General features: G+C 32.0%; 3 protein-coding genes across 3 annotated transcripts; 2 read left to right on the forward strand and 1 right to left on the reverse strand.

The window, feature by feature from the left end:
- Positions 1–8,110: 8,110 nt before the first annotated feature.
- On the forward strand, positions 8,111–11,781 carry LOC146900971 (putative disease resistance protein At5g66900). Its single transcript, XM_085733787.1, has 5 exons — positions 8,111–8,750; positions 8,935–9,338; positions 9,796–10,157; positions 10,290–10,552; positions 10,672–11,781. Exons 1-5 carry the CDS (start codon positions 8,150–8,152, stop codon positions 11,484–11,486), a joined length of 2,445 nt encoding a protein of 814 aa, XP_085589913.1. The 5' UTR covers positions 8,111–8,149; the 3' UTR covers positions 11,487–11,781.
- Positions 11,782–14,227: 2,446 nt separating this feature from the next.
- Positions 14,228–17,837, forward strand: LOC146900972 (putative disease resistance protein At5g66900). The gene is made up of 5 exons (XM_085733788.1): positions 14,228–15,147; positions 15,451–15,863; positions 16,018–16,382; positions 16,588–16,787; positions 16,889–17,837. Exons 1-5 carry the CDS (start codon positions 14,547–14,549, stop codon positions 17,701–17,703), a joined length of 2,394 nt encoding a protein of 797 aa, XP_085589914.1. The 5' UTR covers positions 14,228–14,546; the 3' UTR covers positions 17,704–17,837.
- An 809-nt stretch (positions 17,838–18,646) lies between these two features.
- LOC146900973 (uncharacterized) lies at positions 18,647–20,686 on the reverse strand. The gene has a single exon (XM_085733789.1). It carries the CDS (start codon positions 20,622–20,624, stop codon positions 18,948–18,950), a length of 1,677 nt encoding a protein of 558 aa, XP_085589915.1. The 5' UTR covers positions 20,625–20,686; the 3' UTR covers positions 18,647–18,947.
- Positions 20,687–22,346: the final 1,660 nt, after the last annotated feature.

The following is a 22,346-nucleotide window of genomic DNA, read 5'->3' on the forward strand; positions in this document are numbered from 1 at the left end:
AAAGTTAACAAACATTTTGAACAATTAATTATAGGTAACCGTTTTTTAACGGATGTCATAGGATGCTAATATCTTTCCCATGCATAATCGACTCCCGAACCTAAAATCTGGTTTCAAGACCATTTTTTCGTTTTAAAGGATTTTTCCGATGTTTTCCTTATTATAATAAATTTTGGTGGCGACTTCACTTTCTTCGAGCAACCCTCGAATTTTTTAGGCCGCTACACATTTATATATGTTAGCCACATTAAAGTCTACAACTTCAACGTATATTACGGCAGAATTGCTAGGAAAAATTTAAAGAGAAAGTAGATAAAAAGATATTAACCGCGGCTTGGTTCAAGCTATGGAATAAAAAAAAATCAAGTTTCTTGGCCTTTTCAGACGTGCAAATAATGCGTCGAAAATATATTTTCTCCGATCACTATTATAAACAAAAAAATTGCTTTTTAAATTGATTAAATAACTGATGTATCTAATCTATATAGATCAAATACATTATTTATAAACCAAATACACATTCCAGTCTCTATTATAAGCAAAAATCTACATTTTACATTCATTGAATTAATGATGTATGTGGTCTTTATTATATACTACTACATACATCATTTATAAATAAATCTAAAATGTTGATTTTTGTTTATAACAGTGACCTGAGGGTGTACAACACTTAATCAATGAAACTAAAATATAGTTTATTTATTTATTTATAAGGGTTTGTCAAACATGTGCAATATTGTACATGTTAAGATATCTAAAAGTAGTAATTTTTCATTGAAAAACAACATTTATTTATTAAAAAGCTACATATTTAATATAAAATGCATATGATATTCCATGAAAACCCAATTTATAATAGTGATAGGAGGAAGGGAGTTTTCTCTACAAAATAATTAATGTACTTCGACCGAAATATTCCATGAAAAAAATCTGAGTATTTCCTGGCAATTTTATATCTTTTATTATAGCAAGTGCGTTTACCAAATTCCAGCCACCAATATCAGTGAAAGTAGTTGGCAGTAACCAATCAATATAGTGGCCACTGGCCAACTATAAACATCAACCATTGCTAAGCCTCTTCGAAAGGATGATAAATCTTTTTTAAAATGAAATGAAGGTTATTCCGGTCGATATTCACTGGTTTAACTTCTATTTTAAAATTATATACTTTCTCCTCCGTTTATAAGAAAAAAACAATTCACATTTATTAAGAAAACCAAAACATAATAATTTGAAGTGTGGTTTTTTTTTTTTTGTTTTTTCCTTAGAATAAGTTTCATAAAAAGAAGTAAAAATATATTTTATTGGTTATAGAGAAGATTTTTGGAGGGAGAGCAAATCAAATATAATTTGCTTTTAATTTCATGGAAATAAGTAAAAGATTGGAAAAGATAATTTTTTGGAATAACATTATTAAATAAGATTAAAGTTGGTCTTTTTAGATTATAATTTGTGGAGAAGAAAATGTGTTTTTTCCTTATAATTTGAGATGGAGGGAGTATAACAGTCTGATAGTTTTTTTTTTTTTGGTAAAGTCTGGTAGTTTTTTTTTTTACATTGATTAGTATTTTTTTTTTTTGTTTCACTGAGGTTATCTCCACCGGCCTCAATTGTATAGTTGCATGAAACACTAAATGTGTATGTTTCTCACAATTATAAGATTTGAACATTAATTTGATATTTTGTTAGACTTAATTATGTTAAATATAATATGAATTGTACAATATAAAGGATTTTTAAAGTAGTTATTATGTTAAATTTCATTCTTTTTTTTACAAACGTTAAATTTCATTGTTAAATAGTTAATATTTCACCACAAAAATTCAGAGAGAGAAGAATTACAATTAGATAATGTGAAAAGACAAGGTTTTTGTATTGAATGTTTTTATTATTTTCATTTAAAATTTATTTTGTATTTGTTATGGTAAATATTTTTTTTTGTCAAATAAAGAGAGATTATTCCGTGACAGTAGTTTACGAAAATGGATGAATTTTTTTAAGTAGATAATGTATCTCTTTGCTGAGAAAGGCAGAAGGATTGGGTATAAAAGGAAGAAATGTGCTTACGATTGAAGGTTTGTTTGTTTGTGTTTAAAAGATAACATATGTGTTTGTCAAAAAAAAAAAAAAAGATAACATATGTGTTAATTAAAGATAAAACATGGGACTTTGCACTCGTATTCAATTTAATGGGGATGCAATTCTAATTTGTAAAAGACCGGATGCAACGGCTATAACCAGCCAAAAACAAGTTTCCGTGATATGAAAAATAGATAATTCAACTTGTAAGGAAAAAAAAAAAGAGTTGGAGATCGGGAGTTTAAATCCAGACAAATAAATAAATATTAATCTAACAAATTAACTACTAATATTTGTCATTTAAAAAAATTCAAGACGTCATCGAATGTTTCCGAAGGGACAAAGACGTTATGTAAATGCTGAAAAATGACCATGTCAAATATTATAGATGAACTTCCCTCAAAAAAAAAAATTATAGATGAACTAAGATTGACTTGCAAAGTTTTGCTCGGCTTCTCATAATTTTTTTTAAGCTTAACATCAGTATGTTGAGTTACCAACTTAAAAGTATATTTCATATTAGTCGTAAAATAAATAATTTGAGATAGATTTAAATAAACTAGCAAACTAATATCTCAATGTAATTAAGTTCTATTTTGAAATTTAGCATGATATTTTTAAAGAATTTGACTTTATATTTGTTTGGTTATATCTTACATGCATGAGATAAGAAAAAGAAAAAAAGTAAGAAAAGAGGAAGACCAAGTTCTTGAGAAGGACACACCTAAAACATCGCCTAACATAACAGACGATAAATAGGACATCGGTTCATTAAAAGTAAGAGGATGGTTTTAACTGTTAGCTCCTAGCTTAGTAAGAATATTTGCACATGAGTTACCCTCCTAAATGATATGATGAATATAAATGATTCAATCTTTAGTAAGGTAATACTAAATGAATTCCAAAATTTTATATAAATACAATAATAAATAAGTTTCAAAATATTTGCATAATGATAAAACCGTTGAATATCCGTTATCATTAACAACACCACATGAAGAGAGTGATGGGCTGCAAGTGTGCGATTTTATCGTGTAATAAAATTATTGATCTCACACAAAGTAATGTTGATTACCATACTCCTAATTATTAGTTGATTAGCTAAAATGAGTTGATTTATAGAGATTGAGTGTTGCTAAAAAAAAAAGCAATGATTCATATATAAAACGTCTTAGGATTGTGGTTTAGGTCGGTGAAATTTAGCAGCTCTATATTGTTATCTTAGCTATCTCGAATAATTAGTATCTCCGTATGCGTGCTGATAATACATTGGGTTTCATTTTTAGGTCTTGTTATCTTGTGCCTTTTGGGCACAAGTTAATGAATCCAAACTTAGAAGTTTTTCATAGAAAAAAAAAAAATTGACTTTAAAAAATTGAATAGAGTCAAATGCACAACTTTTACGACATTTATTTCTATTTTAAATTCTTTAGCATCTACCTTTAGAAACATGTTAGCATTTGCCTTATTTTTTCGTTGCACGATAATACATTGGTTTATCCAAAACAAATGATGGTATTTTTCTTCTGAGGAAGAAGAAACAAATGATAGTATCTTCATTTTATTTTTCTATACTAGGATATATAAATTTCCAGAAATTTGATAAGAAAAGGAATAAACACTTAGCGTTGATCTAATCAATATATATAATATCAAATTGATAGTATATATAATATAGTGGTATTAAAATAATCCATTGATAATATCCGGTAAATACACCTCAAATATGATAAAAGTTTCCGGAGATATTTGATATATTTGGATGGAGGTTTCCCTCTTCAGCTTTTATCGTGCGTAAATTTCGCCGCATATTCGAGACAATGTCTGATGCAAAATGAGTACCTCCCCTAGTTGAAAATCAAACATTTGTTCGTCAACGATGTGAAAGTGTAACTTATTCCGTTAGACTTCATCTAAGAGTCTGCGGAAGGGACTAGACTTCCACAATACGTCCAACCGGATGTTCGAAGGTATCCATATTTAATGTTTGATACGCGTCAAATATAATTATTTAATGTGAATGGAATCTTGAAATAAAATACCGAGTAATTTCTCGAAGTATACACATTCAATGATTTCCAAATTCTGACAAGACAGCAATTGACGATGAGTTGCCTTGACTCTTGGGTAAAATTGCCAAATTACCTAATTTTACCGTTTCAATGCTTCCAGCTAGCATTAAGCAGAGAACGAGAAATTCCCTGGGAAAATTGCAACGTTATTTCTTTTCTTGCATACATATATACATATGTTTCGCGCTTTCATTCTTTCAATTCTAATAATAATAATCTTCCTACGTACAACGATAATTGTAAGGTGAATATTTTAGAGATTTAAAAAATTACTTTAGCAAGAAGATAGTGTGTTTCATTTCTTGTATAGCAAAACATTTCAGTTGTGCTATTAACAAAAGCAAAGACACATTAAAACAGAAACACAAAACCAAAGGTAACTTTCTAACACTTTTCATGTTCTAAATTTTCAATGTTAAGGGTGTTTTATTTATGATTTTAATATACTTCTTATGATAATTTTTTTTTTGGTTGTATTCGATCATGGCTTTTATTTCATTTAACTAAGTTTATGTAACAATTTAGTTTATTCCCTCAAAAAAAAGTTTAATATACTTCTTATGGCTTTTATTTCATGGCTTTTATTCCCTCAAAAAAAAAAGTTTATGTAACAATTTAGTCATATTTAATTCGGATAATCTAGACTTTTAAATCCGAGTCTAGAAATCTTGTGATATTTAATAAAGACTTTTTAAAACTTACAAAAGTCTAATTTTGATGGATTGTTAAATAAATGAGATTTTAGTGGATTTTGTTATGGTTTCTAATGAGTTTTTAGTGTTAATTAGGAGGTGTTTTCAATTATGATTTGAAAGAATTTTAAAAGACTTATTTTATGATAAAAATGCCTAGCTAGTGAGATTCGATCAACACTTTTATTTGATCTAAATAAGTCTTGTGGTGTAATTTTATTTTTTATTTTTTTTATGCAAAGATAGCTTAGCAAAGAGCTAAGACTATCCAAAATATATTAATAAAAAAAGAATGAGTGCAAGAACAAAGGAGAAGAGGGGGACTGCACCAAGACCTCTTCAAAAGTTTACAAATCTAAAACAAGGCAAACCTAGTCTGTTTAGAACATAGTGACCCCTAATACAAGGTGGAACTTCTAACCAAATAGTAAGATGATTTAGAGATAAATTAATATTGGCTAATGCATCAGCACAACTATTCCATTCTTTATACACATGAGTAACTCTTGTGGTATTCGATTAGGATAATCTAAATTTTTAAACAAATCATAAAAATACTAAGCCCAAAGGTATTCAATTAATCAAGATATTTTGGAACTTACAAAGGCTTGCAAATAAAAAAAAAAAAAGGCCTGTGGTATTAAAAAATGATGGGTTGTTTAATAAAATAGACTTTTTTAATTAGGTTCTTAGGGAAAGAGACTCTTGTTAATTATTTAAAGTTCGCCTATGAGGTAAGTATAGAGTGATCAAGCATTGTTTTATTCAAGAACCAAACTCGAGGTTCTCCAAACGATTCGTTCTTTGGCGGAGCTTATTAACCATTTGGTTAATATAATGGATTTTAATGGACTTTGTAGGATTTATCAACGAGCTTTTAGCATTAAAAAGTCTTTTCTCAAATCATGAAATTTTAGGGATTCTTTGAAGAATTATTTTGGTTCTCCCTCCCGAACAAGCGCATAGGTGATATTGTCATTTTTCAATTCTTTATATTTCTTAGAAATAATTTAGCTAATTTTTCCTTTGTCTGTAGTCAAATATAGTTTTTTTCTATGAAGAATCGTTACAAAGAAATATAATACTCATTATAATTCTATCCAACTCAAACAATTAGTTTCTGCAGGGCAGCACTTTGGTGACATAATGTCACCATGACATTAAATCTGGGCCACACAACACACATTACCATTTGCATCTGGACCACACAACACATCCATGAGTACATTTGTGTGGCCCAGATTTTAATGTCACGGTGACATTATGTCACCTAATTATTTTCCGTTTCTGCATGTGCACACGGTAAATACCTAACTCGTACCAAAAAAAGATAGCATCAACAAAAGCAAAACAGTTTTTCACAATGAGTTTAATGTTTTAGTTCCACTCCAATTCAAGGTGTACGATAAAATCTTTTGAAGATATTGCATATCATGGTAATATCTCTTAAAATAAAAATACACTATAATAATATATTTGTTACATCCTTGAAAAATGTGATCGAGATGATTATGAGTAAAATGTTGCATATAGGGGTAACAACCCTCAAAATGAAAATGAATTGTCCATTGGACTCCATCATTATATATATCATTGATGATTATGTTGATAGAATAATGATGGCTAACATAGTTTTAAATAGGAAGAATAGAATTGGTTTTACTTTACTTCTTTCAAACTTATTATTCCAATTTGATTGTCTCTTGGAACTTTACATTGACACAACTTTATAAATAATTTCAATTTTTTTTTTAAAAAAAAAAATCACGAGTAAAAAAACAATTCTATTATATATGCAATATAAGCCAAACAAAGATATTTAAATAAAAATATTTCTGGTGGAAAGGATTGTTGATCATACTTTATTTAATTTTGACTGAACTACGGATCACTCCGCTTTTACTGGGGACCGGAAGATTAACACCAAAAAAATATGTTGTATATTATATTTTTCATTTAAATACACAAATCTTAAAAATTTATATTTAGATAAATTAATTATTAATATTATTATTTATATTTGAAATTTAATATCAAATTCTTTTTTGTTTATTTTTTATTTTTATCAACTTTTTATTATATTTCAATTTTTACATTTTAAATTGAAAAATGCTAGCAAGTGCCTTAACAAGTGCCCTCAAGCCAGTTGTTGAGAAGTCTAAACATGCCTCTAAAAACAAAGAACTCCAAACAATAAATTTAATCTTGGGAATGGTGTATTCAACGCCTTAAAACTTTACTAATTTTAGTGATTTATCCATACTAATTACAATTCTTGATCATAAAAATCTAAAAAAAAAACATTAAAAGTTATTAAAATCTTAGGTTAAATAAGTAAAGAGTCATACTAACTAGTGCCCCATGATACTAGTTAAGAAAGTTTTAAAAAAAATTCATTAAAAATAACTTTTTCGAATTTCATAAAATCAAACATTCTACTTTTCTCCACTTCTAAATGTAAAATTTTTATATTAGTTTCTTTAACTAATATAGGAGTACCAATTAACATTTTCCATTAGTAAATGGTCCACTTAAATAGGAGTACCAATTTTTTGTTCTAGTACCCCAAAATATTTCTAAGAGTGTGTTTGTTTCAAGTCATATTTATATATTCTTAAGAATAAAATGATAGAAATATATATTTTAATGTTTGTTACAAGTTTTTTAAATTTTATTCTTGGGTATAAAAGATTCCTATGATAGAAAAACATTCCTATAAAAAATGGTAGGAATAAAAGTTCTCATGAACATGAGAATAAATTAATGTGTTACTACCCATTAACTTTCCTAGTATAATGGTTCCAGAGAATAAATAAATATTAATCAAACATTTTTATTAAAATGCATTGGAATAAAACCCTTCTTTATAATCTCGTGAAATTTGCTCAGTTGATAAGGATATTGCATATTATATGTAGGGGTCGGGTTCAAACCTTGAACACCCCACTTCTCCACAATTAAAATGTGTGAGGTCTAATCACTAGACTACTTGACCAAAAAAAAACATTTCTAAGAATAAGTTTAGTAAACTTGAAACAAAACGCACCTTAAGAGTTTTGGACCCAAAAAAAATTTCAACCATGCAAATAGTCCCAACCATTAACTCCTCTCTATGGATGCTGACATGTACATGTCAAGTGATGTGGTACTGCCATGTGGTTTTTAATAATGCTAACGTGGATTTTTATTATTTTTTTAATAGTTTTTCTTTTTTAATTCAGTAGATTTTTTATTAAAAAAAATGTCTTTTAAAATCATAAATACTTACTTTGTGTTCCTTTTTCAAGGGAAGGAAACATAATCATGGTTGACACGACACAGTTTGTTGCCCTTTCAACACGATATCAAGATATCTTGAACAAGACATCTCAAATTGTTGAAAAAGGTAGAAAGAATCAAAGTATAAGGAGATTGTTGAGGTCAACCTTAAAGGGTTTAACTACTGTGATTCAAGACATAAAGCAATACAATGAAAACATGGATCACCCCAGCAAAGAAATTAACACTCTAATAGAAGAAAATGTTGCACAAGATAGTGCATGCAAGAATTCTTGCTTGAACAATTGTTTCTCTTGGCTCAGGAATGATTCCTATGTTGTTGATGATAACCAATATCTTACTGTAAATGATGTTAAAGAGACACTTTACAAGGCTAGAGAAATTCTTGAGCTTCTTAACAAGGAAAATTTTGAACAAAAATTCAATGAAGCTGGACCACCAATATTCAAGGGTGCTTTTGGTGTTCCTGAAAATCCAGAATTCATTGTTGGGATTGATGTACCATTTAACAAGTTGAAAATGGAGCTATTGAGAGATGGAAGTTCAACCCTTGTATTGACTGGTTTGGGAGGGTTGGGAAAAACCACTTTGGCTACAAATCTTTGTTGGGATGAACAAATCAAGGGTAAGTGGTAAAATCTTCTTTGGTTTTCTCATGCTTGATAATTTTGGGCTGACTTGTTAAATGTAGTAATCTATTATTTTGTGGTAGCACATGAACATAATGATGGTTACCTTATACACATGCATTTTGAAATGGTACAAGGCATCAAATTCTCTGGTCTTACAATTGTCTTTTGTTTTAATAGGAAAATTCAAGGAAAATATTATATTTGTCACCTTATCGAAAACACCCATGTTGAAGACTATTGTAGAGAGAATATTTGAACATTGTGGATATCCAGGGCCTGAATTTCAAAGTGATGAAGATGCTGTCCATAGATTGGAGCTTTTGCTGAAAAAATTTGAGGGAAGTCCACTATTGTTGGTTCTGGATGATGTTTGGCCGAACTCAGAAACCTTCGTTGAGAAACTTCAATTCCAGGCATCAGATTTCAAAATTCTAGTGACTTCAAGGGTTGCATTCCGAAGACTTAGCACAACATGTATCTTAAAACCTCTTGTTCATGAAGATGCATCAATACTTTTCTGCCACTATGCTCAGATGGAGAAAAATGGTTCAAATATTGTCGACAGAGATCTTGTGGAAAAGGTACTCGTTCTTACATATGATGTTATCTATAATTGTTTTTGTCTGAAGTTGTTCATTAAGATAGTGTTGTCACATAGCGGTGATAAGGCTAAATCAGAGAGGATTTCGATGAATCCATTATGAAAACCGTGATGCAATCCAGTTTCGCTATTAGGGCAATAGTGGCTTCAAGTTCCTGCTAGGTGATGTAGCTGCAATAGTGGAGAAAAGAGTAGTTAAGGATTTTAAAAAATATTAAAAGTGAAGAATCTGCATGTAAGATAGACGTATTTTTGACGTTCAGCTATTTCCAGTAATCCGCTATTGATATCACTGATTTGATATAGATACAGCAAGATTGTACATAATCATTTGGAACTTCTTTTTTGTTAAACAGACCTATCATTTATTCACATAAAGGGTGCTTAAGTCATAATCCATTGATTTACTGACCATATTTGCTTGCACTCAAATACAGGTTGTAAGAAGTTGCAAAGGTTTACCACTTACGATTAAAGTGATTACTACATCACTCAGAAATCGACCTTATGACTTGTGGACAAAGATTGTGAAGGAACTGTCACAAGGTCATTCCATTCTTGATTCTAATACTGAATTACTTACTCGCCTCCAAAAGATCTTTGATGTTTTCGAAGATAATCTCATAATCAAGGAGTGCTTCATGGACCTAGCCTTATTTCCCGAAGACCATAGAATTCCTGTTGCTGCTCTCATTTATATGTGGGCTGAGTTGTATGAACTGGATGACAATGGAATAGAAGCAATGGAAATCATCAACAAATTAGGCTCCATGAATCTGGCTAATGTCATAATAGCAAGGTACAATGACAATTATATATTTTTCTAGGCTAACTTAGATACTTAAATATATAACAAGAATGATATTATACAGAAATCTTGTGTGAGAATTTTTTATCTTAATTAAGCAATTAACCTCTGCTCATATAATAGAAAAAATGCAAGTGACGCAGACAATTACAACTACAATAACCATTTCATCATCCTTCATGATCTTCTAAGAGATCTTGGAATTTACCAATGCATCAAAGAACCAATTGATAGACTAATTATTGACATGAATGAAAACAAACTTGAACGGTATTTCGAGGAGAAGCATCAAAGCCTGATGACTTCTATATTGTCAAAACTTCTGACATTGTGTGTTAAGCAAAATCTGCAACAACTCGCTCCCCGCATATTGTCTGTATCAACTGGTTAGTAATATTTGTACCTTCATCTAAATTTTATTCACTTACATAAAACTAAAAAGTGAAATTAAAAAACATGCTGTAATCTTCATTCATTATTTTCCAACAATTGATCTTGTTTGCAGATGAAACTTGTGCGCCAGATTGGTCCCAAATGCAACCAGCTCAGGTCGAGGTTTTAATTTTAAATCTTCATACCAAGCAGTACATACTTCCCAAGTTACTGGAGAAAATGAGTAAACTAAAAGTTCTGATAATCACAAACTACGGTTTCCATCCTTCTGAACTGAATAACTTTGAGCTACTTGACTCTTTACACAACCTGAAAAGAATCAGACTGGAGCGAATTTCTGTTCCTTCCTTCGGTACATTGAAGAGTCTGAGAAAACTATCACTTTACATGTGTAATACAAGACTGGCTTTCGGAAAGGGTAGCACCCTAATTTCAGATGCATTTCCATATCTAGAAGAATTGAACATTGATTACTGCAAAGATATGGTGAGATTTCCTACTGGTATATGTGATGTCATCTCAATAAAGAAACTCAGTGTTACTAATTGCCACAAACTTTCTGAACTTCCCCAAGATATCGGACAATTGAAATATTTAGAACTTCTAAGGCTCAGCTCCTGTACTGATTTGAAAGTGATACCGAATTCCATTGGAAAGCTTTTAAATTTAAGACATCTTGACATCTCAAACTGCATAAGCCTTTCTAGTTTACCTGAGGAATTTGGTAATCTTTGCAATCTAAGAGATCTGTACATGGCAAGTTGTGCAAGTATTGAATTGCCATTCTCAGTTGTCAATCTTCAGAACTTGAAGACGATAACCTGCGATGAAGAGACGGCTGCTTCATGGGAAGATTTTCAGCTTATGCTTCCCAATATGAAGATAGAGGTTCCTCATATTGATGTTAACTTAAATTGGCTTCAGTAAATGATCTCCTAAGACCTCTTATTTGTTGTATATACTTTGCTTCTTTGTTTCTTAAAATAGGTATGATACAAAATGTGATCTTCTAATTTCAAATTACATTAGAATTTTATGTATTCAATAAATGCACTGCACTCTTTTTTCCTTCACCAGGTTTTATCACACTGAGTTTTCCTGGTAAGGTTTTTAACGAGGCAGTTGTCTACAATGTTTGTTCCCTTGGGTTTGGTCTGGTCCTCCCAATTTGTTTTTCTTTGTTTAGTTTCTAATAATATATGTTCCTTTGTGGTGTTGCAAATGATTGTGAGAAGCTGAAATGTCGGCTCATGTTTCCGTAGTTCCCTAGTTGTATATATTTAAAAATTTCTTGTTAATACTTTGGTTGTTTGTTGCTTAAAAATATGATCAAGGTAAGGAAAATGATTAGGTCAATTCGATTCCCTTCTATGAATTGTTCGGTAACTAAAAACTATGAACACGGTTTGGACTAATTACTAGATTTTAATACATTTGATCTAAATAATAAACCAATGTCTAGGTCACTTACTCTCTTCAATGGTTATTGCCTCTGGGTGAAGCTGATAACCCTTGAAGATTTAAGAACGCCAAGTTAAGTAACAACTATCATTAGTTTTATAGTTTATGTCTAAATCTTATCAAATAGTAGAACCATTAAAATAAGTCCAGCCAACAAAGTTAGGGTTAGTACTCATTCTGATCGAGATCAATTTATGGACATTCGTAGATGCAAAAAAGGCACTAAGAATAATATTAAGAGTAAGAGAATTAGAGTAAGAGAATTGATGAAGAATTATGTTGTTAATGTAACAAAATTCTGTCCAAAATTGTGTGTTTTTGCTGTGTCAAACTAATGCCCAAATGCCAAACATTTATAGTGCATTATATGACTCTTCACATTAAGCACCCATTTGCCAAAGGTTATGATCATATAAACTTGAATCAATGTTATGGTTCATTAAGCACCCTTTTGCCAAATGTTATAACCATATACACTTGAATCAATGTCATGGTTCATTATCTATCAATAAATAATAATGTTTCAATGTATATGAATGATTTCCATGAAGAGTTACAACTTTTGGTTCTAAAGTGATTCCATTATTTTGGAAATCACCAACATACCACTAGCCCGCCTAAATAAGTGAAAACATTTCTATTTGCAGTCCCTTTCATAACTAGTTGTCGTGAAGCGTGGCTCTTAGCATGCAATGCAAGTTAAGCAGTGACGGGACTCTTTTGATTCTTTCTAGCTCCCACAATGCGATCTTATGGTCTGAGATGCAAGTGCAGTGACGAAATACCTCTTAATTCCTTTAATGTCGTGACACGTGACTCGTAGTACGCGGCACGAGTTAGGTAGTAGTTGATTCTTCTGCTTTTCTTCATTCATCGTCCTCTTTCTTTTCACCAAAACGTCTGTAAAGACTATACCCCAAGAATTAACATTATAAAACTTGTAATAAGCATAGTACAGTCACAAAGTTTTCTGGTTAGGGTGATTTTGGCATGTTTCAAGGTATTTTTCCCATTTTTGCTCTTTCATAATTTTTGAACGATTCTTTTACAAAACGCAACTAAAACACACATAAATTAACAACTGTATCTGTAAAATGACTCTAAAAGTGGACTAAACATCCTATATGATTTCTTATCATCATTGACAATACATTGTTGGATTGTTTTCCTTAGTTATCCCCTTTGAATTTTATCTTCCTTCGTTTTAATTCTGATTGTTGACAAATAAAATAAAAAATGTGTGGCAAAGATGCAACATATCTTGTGTAAGATAAACAAGATTACCACAATTTGAAATAGCCACTAATTTTGAAGAAATAGTTTGTTGAGCAGTTATTTATATTTTTATTGAGTATGACTCTTATAGGCACAAAAGAGGAGCAAGGAGCGAAGCATCACGAACTGTAATTCATTCAAGTAATATACAGAACTTGCAACTTTATTGTCACAAATGTTGAAGTTGGTTTTGAAGTTATTTGTAGCTTGTTTCTCGTCCCACATTGCTCAGGTTCTCGAGCCTATATATGGGTGGTCCCCCGGGCTCCCCTCATGACCCAATAGGGTATCCGAGTTGGGTTATGTAACGTAATGAGTGAATTGGACCCAGACCCATGCTAGGCTTGAGGGTGGGTGTTGAAGTTGTTTGTAGTTTGTTTCTAGTCCCACAACTATTGAGTGTATAAATATGTGCGAGTACCCTCATCCTTTGAGTTAGATTTTGGGATGAGATCCAAGCGTATTTTACAACAAGGTACGCACAGTTGGCCAATTTGTGCAAACAAACTATTGTTCCATTGTTTGCTATTTATGTTGCTTTATTCTTTTATGAGTTGCTCTTCTAACAATATTTGATAGTTTTAAGATATATATTACTCTATTCCTTCAACAAAAAAAAAAAAAAAAAGAAAGAAGAAGAAGATATATATTGCTCTATGGATGTTCCAAGTTAGTTAAGCAAGTTGGCTCAAAAAGTGTGACGTTGGAGAATACCCAAAGCATGGTAAGTCTTTATTGCTACTCCATTGAATGAGTCAAAATAACAAAAAGAAGGTGCTGTTTTCAAAGAACAAAGTGAAGTTTGTTAATGGATAATTGGAGATATTCCAGTTCCAGCTACAAAAGATGAAACATTCAAACGTGGTCTTATCATAGATTCCGAGAACATTGGTACCATACTATATATTAAGAAATTCTTAATAGACTTGTTTAAGAAATTCTTAAGAAATGTTAATGAGTTGACTATGTTATGAGCTGACTATGCTAATGAGTTGACTATGTTATGAGCTTTCACACTCGTGGGTCTCTTTTTTCTTAATTCTTAAGAAATTCTGCCATAAAATAAAGATATCTTTAATCTTTCACTAGTAACAATACTAGCCAAGAATTTCCTAGAAGCTACCTTCTCATATTATATTAGTTTCAATGAACTTGAGAGGAAAAAGAACAATATCAAAACCTAGAGAAATCATTGAACTGAAAAGTTTCTTCATCAAGAGCTGTTGATTTGATTTCATTTCATATCCAATTATGGCAGGAGAGTTGATTGGAGGGGCATTTCTTGGCGCAGTTGTTCAAGAAGGGATGCAACCGGTCACAAACCAGATATCCAAAGCTTTCATGTTCAAAACCTCACGCAAAAACCTCGACTCTCTTGTGGATCGGATCACACCAGCAGCTGAAGAAATGAGACTATTAGACGAGAGATCGGGTCGTCCGACGGAAGAAACAGAGATGGTTCTAGATGAACTGAAACAAGGGAAAGATGCAGTAAACAAACACTCCAAAGTCCCATGGTGGAAATGTTGTTGTTTACCTTGTTTCCAAGGAGAGATTTATGATAAAGAAGAGAAAATTGCTAGATCCAGTAGTCTTGTTACTCCGATGAACACGGCAAGGGATGTTAAAAAGGTACTGTCTATATTGGAAGATAGGCAGGAGGGGAGACAATTCAAGAGGTTATGTGATGCTCCTGTAAAAGCTGATCTCACTGTTGGATTGGATTTTCCTTTGAATCAGTTGAAGAGTTGGTTACTCGGTAGCGGTGTGTCTGTACATGTTTTAACTGGTTTGGCTGGATCTGGGAAAACTACTTTGGCTACGTTGCTCTGTTGGGATGACAAAGTTAGAGGTAACACGCATAATATAACTCTCTATCTACACTTTTTATTTTTATTGAAAGTGTGTATATATGTGTGCCAAGATTGTGTCAGATGTCTATATATGCGCCGGTGCTTAATAAAACTCTTACCTAACTAACTAACTAACTAACTAACTTCTGTTGTTGTGGAGACTTCAATAACTCTGATATTGCTGCTCAAAATGTAATTGTACACTTTTCTGAAACCAAACCCATTCATTCATAATGACAAGTCTTTTTTGCAAACGACGTGAAACATGATATTTAAGAATCTTATTTGCTTGTTTGGACTAGGTAAATTTGGGGAAAATATACTGTTCTTCACTGTGTCAAAAACTCCAAATTTGAAGAACATTGTGCAGACATTGTTTCGACATTGTGGACATGATGAGCCTTGCCTCATAGACGATGATGATGCAGTTAAACACTTGAGAAGTTTGCTGACCAAAATTGGGGAAAGTTGTCCAATGATGTTGGTTCTGGATAATGTTTGCCCAGGCTCAGAATCCTTTGTTGAGGACTTTAAGGTTCAAGTTCCAGATTGTAAAATTTTGATAACTTCTAGAGTTGAGTTTCCCCGGTTTAGTACTTCACTATTCTTAAAGCCGCTTAGAGATGATGACGCAGTTACCCTTTTGGGTAGCTTTGCATTACCAAATGATGCAACAAGAGTAACTTATGTTCCTGCTGAAAAATATGTAAAACAGGTTTGTTATATTCATCCCATTAGTCTTAACATTTTGTCACAAACAGGTTTGTTTTCTTATATAATGACAAAAAGTTTTGGTGGTTTACTTATACTAAAATTGTCAATATGATCAAAACCACAAAGCTAACTTAGTTGATTGCACTCAATTGCAGGTAGCAAAATGTTGTTGGGGTTCTCCATTGGCCCTTAAATTGATTGGGGGGTCACTCCGTGGACAACCATTTGCGGTGTGGAAAAAAATGGTGAACTTGTTGTCTAAAGGTCGTTCTATTGTTGATTCTAATGACGAGTTGCGTAAATGCCTGCAAAACGTTTTGGAGGATGCATTGGAAGGTAATTCAATCATCAAGGAGTGCTTCATGGACCTTGGATTATTCTTTGAAGACAAAAAAATACCTGTGGCTGCCCTCATTGACATGTGGACAGAACTGAACGGCCTAGACGACGACAACGTAGATGGAATGAACTTGGTTCATGAGTTAGACAACCTGCATCTGGTTAATCTTGTAGTTTCAAGGTACATTAACTAGCTACTTTTCATTCTTTTAGTCATACTTATGGTTTTTATTTGATGTTGCAATTCTTGATATAACAGAGAATCAAGGTTAAAAATTGTTGAATCACAGTTTTATAACAATCATGTCGGTCAAGAAACAGAAAATGTTAATATAAAGATTATATTATGGTTATGTATATACTTATAACATTTGCTCATTAATCAGGGAAGTGACAAGTCACGTTGATAATTACTACAACCACTATTTCCTTACTCAACATGACCTTCTTAAGGAGATAGCTATCCATCAAGCCAGACAGGAACCATATGAACAAAGGACAAGGTTGATTTTCAACATGAAGGAAGATAGTTGGGATCAACAGAACCAGCAAAATACAATTGCGCGCACATTGTCCATATCAACTGGTCAGTTAACCTCTCTACTCTAAAACGCGTATACAATTGCACACACTGACACATATCTACTATTTTCACTCTTGACACCAAATGAAATGTTGTTTTTGCAGACAAAATGGTGACTCCAGATTGGAGCAATGTTGTAAAAGTTGAACAGGTTGAGGTGCTGATCTTGAACCTCCATACTGATAAGTTCACCTTACCAGAGTGCATAAAGAAAATGACTAAACTAAAGGTTTTGATAATTACCAATTATAAAGGTTTCCTCTGTGCTAAGTTAGACAATTTTGAGTTTCTTGGTTGTCTACCAAACCTTAGAAAAATCAGATTGCACCAGGTTTCAGTTCCTTCACTTTGCAAATTGATTAATCTGCGAAAATTGTCCCTTTACTTTTGCGAAACGAGACAAGCTTTTCAAAGCGACACAGTTTCAATTTCGGAGGTACTCCCAAATCTAGAAGAATTATGCGTTGATTATTGCAAAGATTTAGTGACACTTCCTTCCGGGCTCTGTGATATTAGTTCCTTCAAGAAGCTTAGTATCACAAGGTGTATTGCTTTTCGAATGCTGCCCCAAGAAATTGGAAACCTCATGAGTCTGAAAGTGTTGAGACTTAGTTCCTGTGCCGAGTTGGAGGAGATACCAACTTCAATTGGAAGGCTTAGTGAGCTACATTTTCTTGATATATCAGGTTGCGCAAGCCTTCACAGTTTACCAGAAGAAATTGGAAACTTGCATAATCTGAAAGAGCTTCACATGACTGGTTTCTCATCACACACACTGCCAGAGTCCATCACAAAACTCGTGAGTTTAGAGCATTTAATATGTGACCAAGAGACTGCTGAATGTTGGGAGCATTTCAAGCCTAGCCTCTCAGAGCTAAAAATAGAGGTGGCTAAAGTTAACTTATTCATTATTGTATGATATATTACTTCATTTGTCTATTGCCATGGCAACATCTGTATGTAACGAGTTCAATTGTTTTCAATTTTCATTTATACAATATATCCTTAAGCACGATTGTATAATAACGTCTATGCGTGCTCATTTATTTGGAACAACTTTGTCATTTTGTGTTAGCTAATTATTTTTTTTTTCTTATGTGTGTGTGTGTTTTACGTAGCTTCAACAAGCCAGTGTGAGAAAAAAATATAATGCTCTAAGAAAATTACATAACCGAAGTTTATCAACAAGATTAATAAACTTGAATCTTTAATAGTAACAAATGGACTTCAGGTTCACAAAAGATCTTCCACGGAGAATGTCTTTTATGATTCTTCTGTTTTCTTTCTCTAACATCAATTTAAAGGAGCTAAGGTGAACAGAGGTTAGTGTATTTAAGTCTCTCTATAGTTAATCTAAATCCTAGCGGGTTAGTTTACAAATGTTATATGCTCATGAGGAAAATATTATAAGCTCGTGAGGAAAAAAAGTTATTAGTTAGACAGAATTATTTTGGTCCTTTGAGTTTATAAGTAAAAAATTGGCCTTGCGAAACATAGCTTTAGAAATTAAAATTAGAATCCATTCATTCGACGTATGAGTACTCATCAGTCAGCAGATATTGCTTTCTTAACTCTTGACTGCAACACACGCCAAGAAAGTTCACAGCAGTAGTTTTCTCTCAAAGGTTGACTATGTATTTCAGCTTTTACACATACTACTCTCTTTTTTCTCAACTCATCAAATTCTGTCCAATAAGAAGTATGAATTAAATTTCTTAACTCAGTTGACTACGTTTCTAAACTTGTATGTTGGTGTTAGCTTTTGCAAAGGCAGCAGAAGCAATAAGCTCAAGACAGAAAATTAAGGTTCAAAATGGTGGAGAAGAAAGAAGAAAAAACCAGAAAATCAAAAGATAATAAAGTTTTGAGAACAAAGTACTAAAAGCTAAGATACTTTGATACATTAAACTTAAGCATACACTACAAATATATAGAGCCAAGCCATAAGCTTGCTTGTAAGACTAAACATAAAATCTGCACTAAATCTACTCTTAAGCACTAGTCATCATTACTTAAGAACACTAGGCATCATTAACTAGGACTGCTAGGACTGCTTTACTTACTAAATAAGCAACAATCTAATTATGACACTAACTTAAACAAGCAACATTTAATTATGACAGAAAAAACAGCAACACACAATTAATTAATGACAGAAAAATATCAATCTCCAACACTCCTCCTTGATATTTTTCTTGAAAAAACTCCAAGCATTGGTCTCATCTTTCCAACCTTCATCTGACAAAACTTCATTGGCCAAGTTTTTTGATCTATTGCAGCGGAAACACACTCAGCTTTAGTTGATGATTGGGTGATCCCTTCTTGCTTCTTCAAACTCCAAACATACACAACATGACCAAATGAAAAAACAGAATCAAATGTAGTCTTGACATCGTCACCACTTTTATTTTGAAAAACACATAAGTCATGCACAAAGGCATCAACAACATTACAACCAACATCCTTCTCAATAATCTTTTTCTCCTCCTGCATGGTAACTTTACAGCCCTCAAAATTAGCAGCTTCAGTATACCTTGCAGTCTCTAACATAGCAATATTGCATCTAGCATAATTGTCATCCAAAATTCCCCTTTTTTGAGCTGAAAAACTCGCTTCAACTCTACTTGGAAAAACACGCAAGGATGTTTGCTTCCACTCTACTGGAAAGCTTTTGCCTCTCATTTCAACAATCATTAATTTAGTTCCAGAAGGATCAAAAATAGTGCATTTCATATCCTTAAAAAGCAAAGAATAATTTTTCTCCATCATTTGTCCAACACTCAAAAGACTTTGATTTATCTCAGGTACAAATAAAACATCCGAAATATATTTTATACCTGAGAGAGTTTCAACAGCCACAACTCCTTTGCCTTTGACCTCGACATGTTGTCCATTGCCAATGACAACTTTGGAGTAAAAGGATTCATCAAGTTCTTTAAACAAACTGACATTGTTAGTCATATGATTGGTGCATCCACTATCTATTAGCCATGTTTCTTTGCTACTATATGCTAAATAGCAAGAAGCCTTAAACAATTGCTCCTCATCTTCTTGGTGGTGCTCAACAACTTGGGCTTGTTGTTCCTGCTGGTTTTTTTTTTTTTTGCAAACCTTCTCCACATGACCAAGTTGGTTACAAGCTCTACATTTAACTCCTGGCCTGTACCAACAAAACTTATCTAAATGAGTATCTTTTTTGCAATGTGGACAAGGTGGAAACTTCTTTTTCCCAAAACTTTTAAAGCTTTGGTTTTTGCCTTTGTTGCTAGCCAAAAAAGCACCTTCAACATTTTCTTCCATCCTTAAAGATCTTCTTTGTTCAGAAGCTTGCAAAGCATTAACAAGCTCTGCAAATGTGATTTCAGAAAAATTCTTATTTTCTTCAAGAGATGAAATTTTTGCTTCAATCATCTCTGGAAGACACACCACTATTTTTTCCACAACTCTTTGATCACTGAGATCTTCTCCCAACAATCTGATTTGTGTAACAACTTTAGAAATTTTGTCAGAAAACTCTCTAACAGTTTCAGTTTCTTTCATTTTTAGTGCTTCAAACTCTCTTCTCAAGTTCAGCACTTTCATTTTCTTTGTTCTTTCACTTCCTTGGTACTCCTCTTTTAGCTTGTTCCAAGCTTCTTTTGCTATTTCAAGATTCAAAATCTTGATAAAAATATCATCATGTAGAGTTGCATGTATTATGGCAAGAGCTCTACCTTCTTTTGCCACTTCATCACTATGATTTCTTATTTGAGCTAATGTTGGGTTGTTTGGGAGAGGTGGTGGGTTGCTGCCATTTTCAACCACATCCCATAAACTTTGAGCTCTCAAATAAGTTTTCATTTTGACAGCCCACAAATCATAGTTTGTTGGTGATTTCCAAAATAATGGAATCACTTTAAATCAAAAGTTGTAACTCTTCATGGGAATCATTCATATACATTGGAACTTTTCGCAAAGAGATGATTAATGAACATTTGCATTGATTCAAATGTATATGATTATAACCTTTGGCAAAAGGGTGCTTAATGAACCTTTGCATTGATTCAAGTGTATATGATTATAACCTTTGACAAAGGGATGTTTAATGAACCATAACATTGTTTCAAATCAAAGGGGTGTTTTCTCTCATATGAAGGGTCATATAATGCACTATAAATGCTTGGCATTTGGGCATTAGTTGGACACACAAAAAAGAACAACAACATAATTCTCCATCATTCTCTTACTCTAAATCATCCATCAATTCTCTAATGCATGAGTGAATTGCTGGAACCATAAATCTGTAAAATACTGTTAGGAGATACGCTTGGTGTGGTTGTGCAATACACGTCAAGGAACTCATAGTATCCTGAAGGGGATTCGCCGGTCATTCCTTATTGCATCCAATATACAGTTATTGGTGGGGGCGAATCGAACCTAAAGGTTAGTATGACAACCCCATACGCTTTGAGTTTGCATGCATAACCATTAATCTTTTCAGGTTTCAAGTACAACAGCATCTTCCCAACAATCAAGATATACAACAAATCTTTGGAATTTATGTGCACACTTCATCATAGTCATCTTCATCATCTTCTTGGTCAAGTTATTGCAGCAGACCCCCAACACAAGTTCCAACAATCTTTAGGTTCGATTTATGATTTACTTGTGATTAATGGCTGCAATTTTGGGTGAGATGAAAGCTTACATTTTCATTCATGACTACGGTGAACGGTAAACAAATTCCTTTTATGAATATATGTTATGGAAATTTATGGATAAATATTTCATATGTGATGTGTTTATGTTAAATTTACATGTGGTTGTAGATAATATATGCATGATAAATTTTGATATGTATAAAATTTATCGTTTGAAATCTGTTTAATGTTAATTTGAACATGAGATAATATCCATATAGGTGATGACGTATTATGAAATATTTAGTGTTCTAAATGCATGTGTATAGTATCTAAGTAAAATATGAATATGTTAGATTTAACATGTGGTGACATATATATGCATGATTTAGAAATTGTTCAAGTATATGAATTTTGATGAGTATAGTAATACGTTAAAAATGTTTAAACACTATTTTATTTATGAAAGTAGTGTAGATAAATTGCCAAAATATCAAGTGGTTGCTTTAATGATATTATTTACTTTGTGTAAGAGATTATTATCATTAGTATTGTGTTGATATTATATGTACATGATAATATGAAAAGTAATGGTTAATTTCTTGTTTATCATGATATTAAAATAATTTGGGTATGTTTTGAATTATTGTAAGTTGATATATGTTCATGGAAGAAAGTCATAGAAAATATTAATGATTTTGGTTCATTGTTTATTCTTCTATGTCATTGTTTATTGAAATTTAGTATTGAACATATTTAAACATAAACTTGAATTTAACACAATGAGTTTATGATATATGTATTAGTTATATGATAACTAAGATCAAAATGATTGTGTTATATTTAATTTTATGTGGAGTATATGACTTACATGTTTAATCCCATCTTATGAAGTTTGGTTATGACATTCTTTTATGATCAATTTTTATTTTGCTATGTATGT

The sequence above is a fragment of the Medicago sativa genome, chromosome 8, assembly GCF_051527215.1.
Source record: "Medicago sativa cultivar Bolivia chromosome 8, Bolivia_mono, whole genome shotgun sequence".
NCBI lineage: Eukaryota > Viridiplantae > Streptophyta > Magnoliopsida > Fabales > Fabaceae > Medicago > Medicago sativa.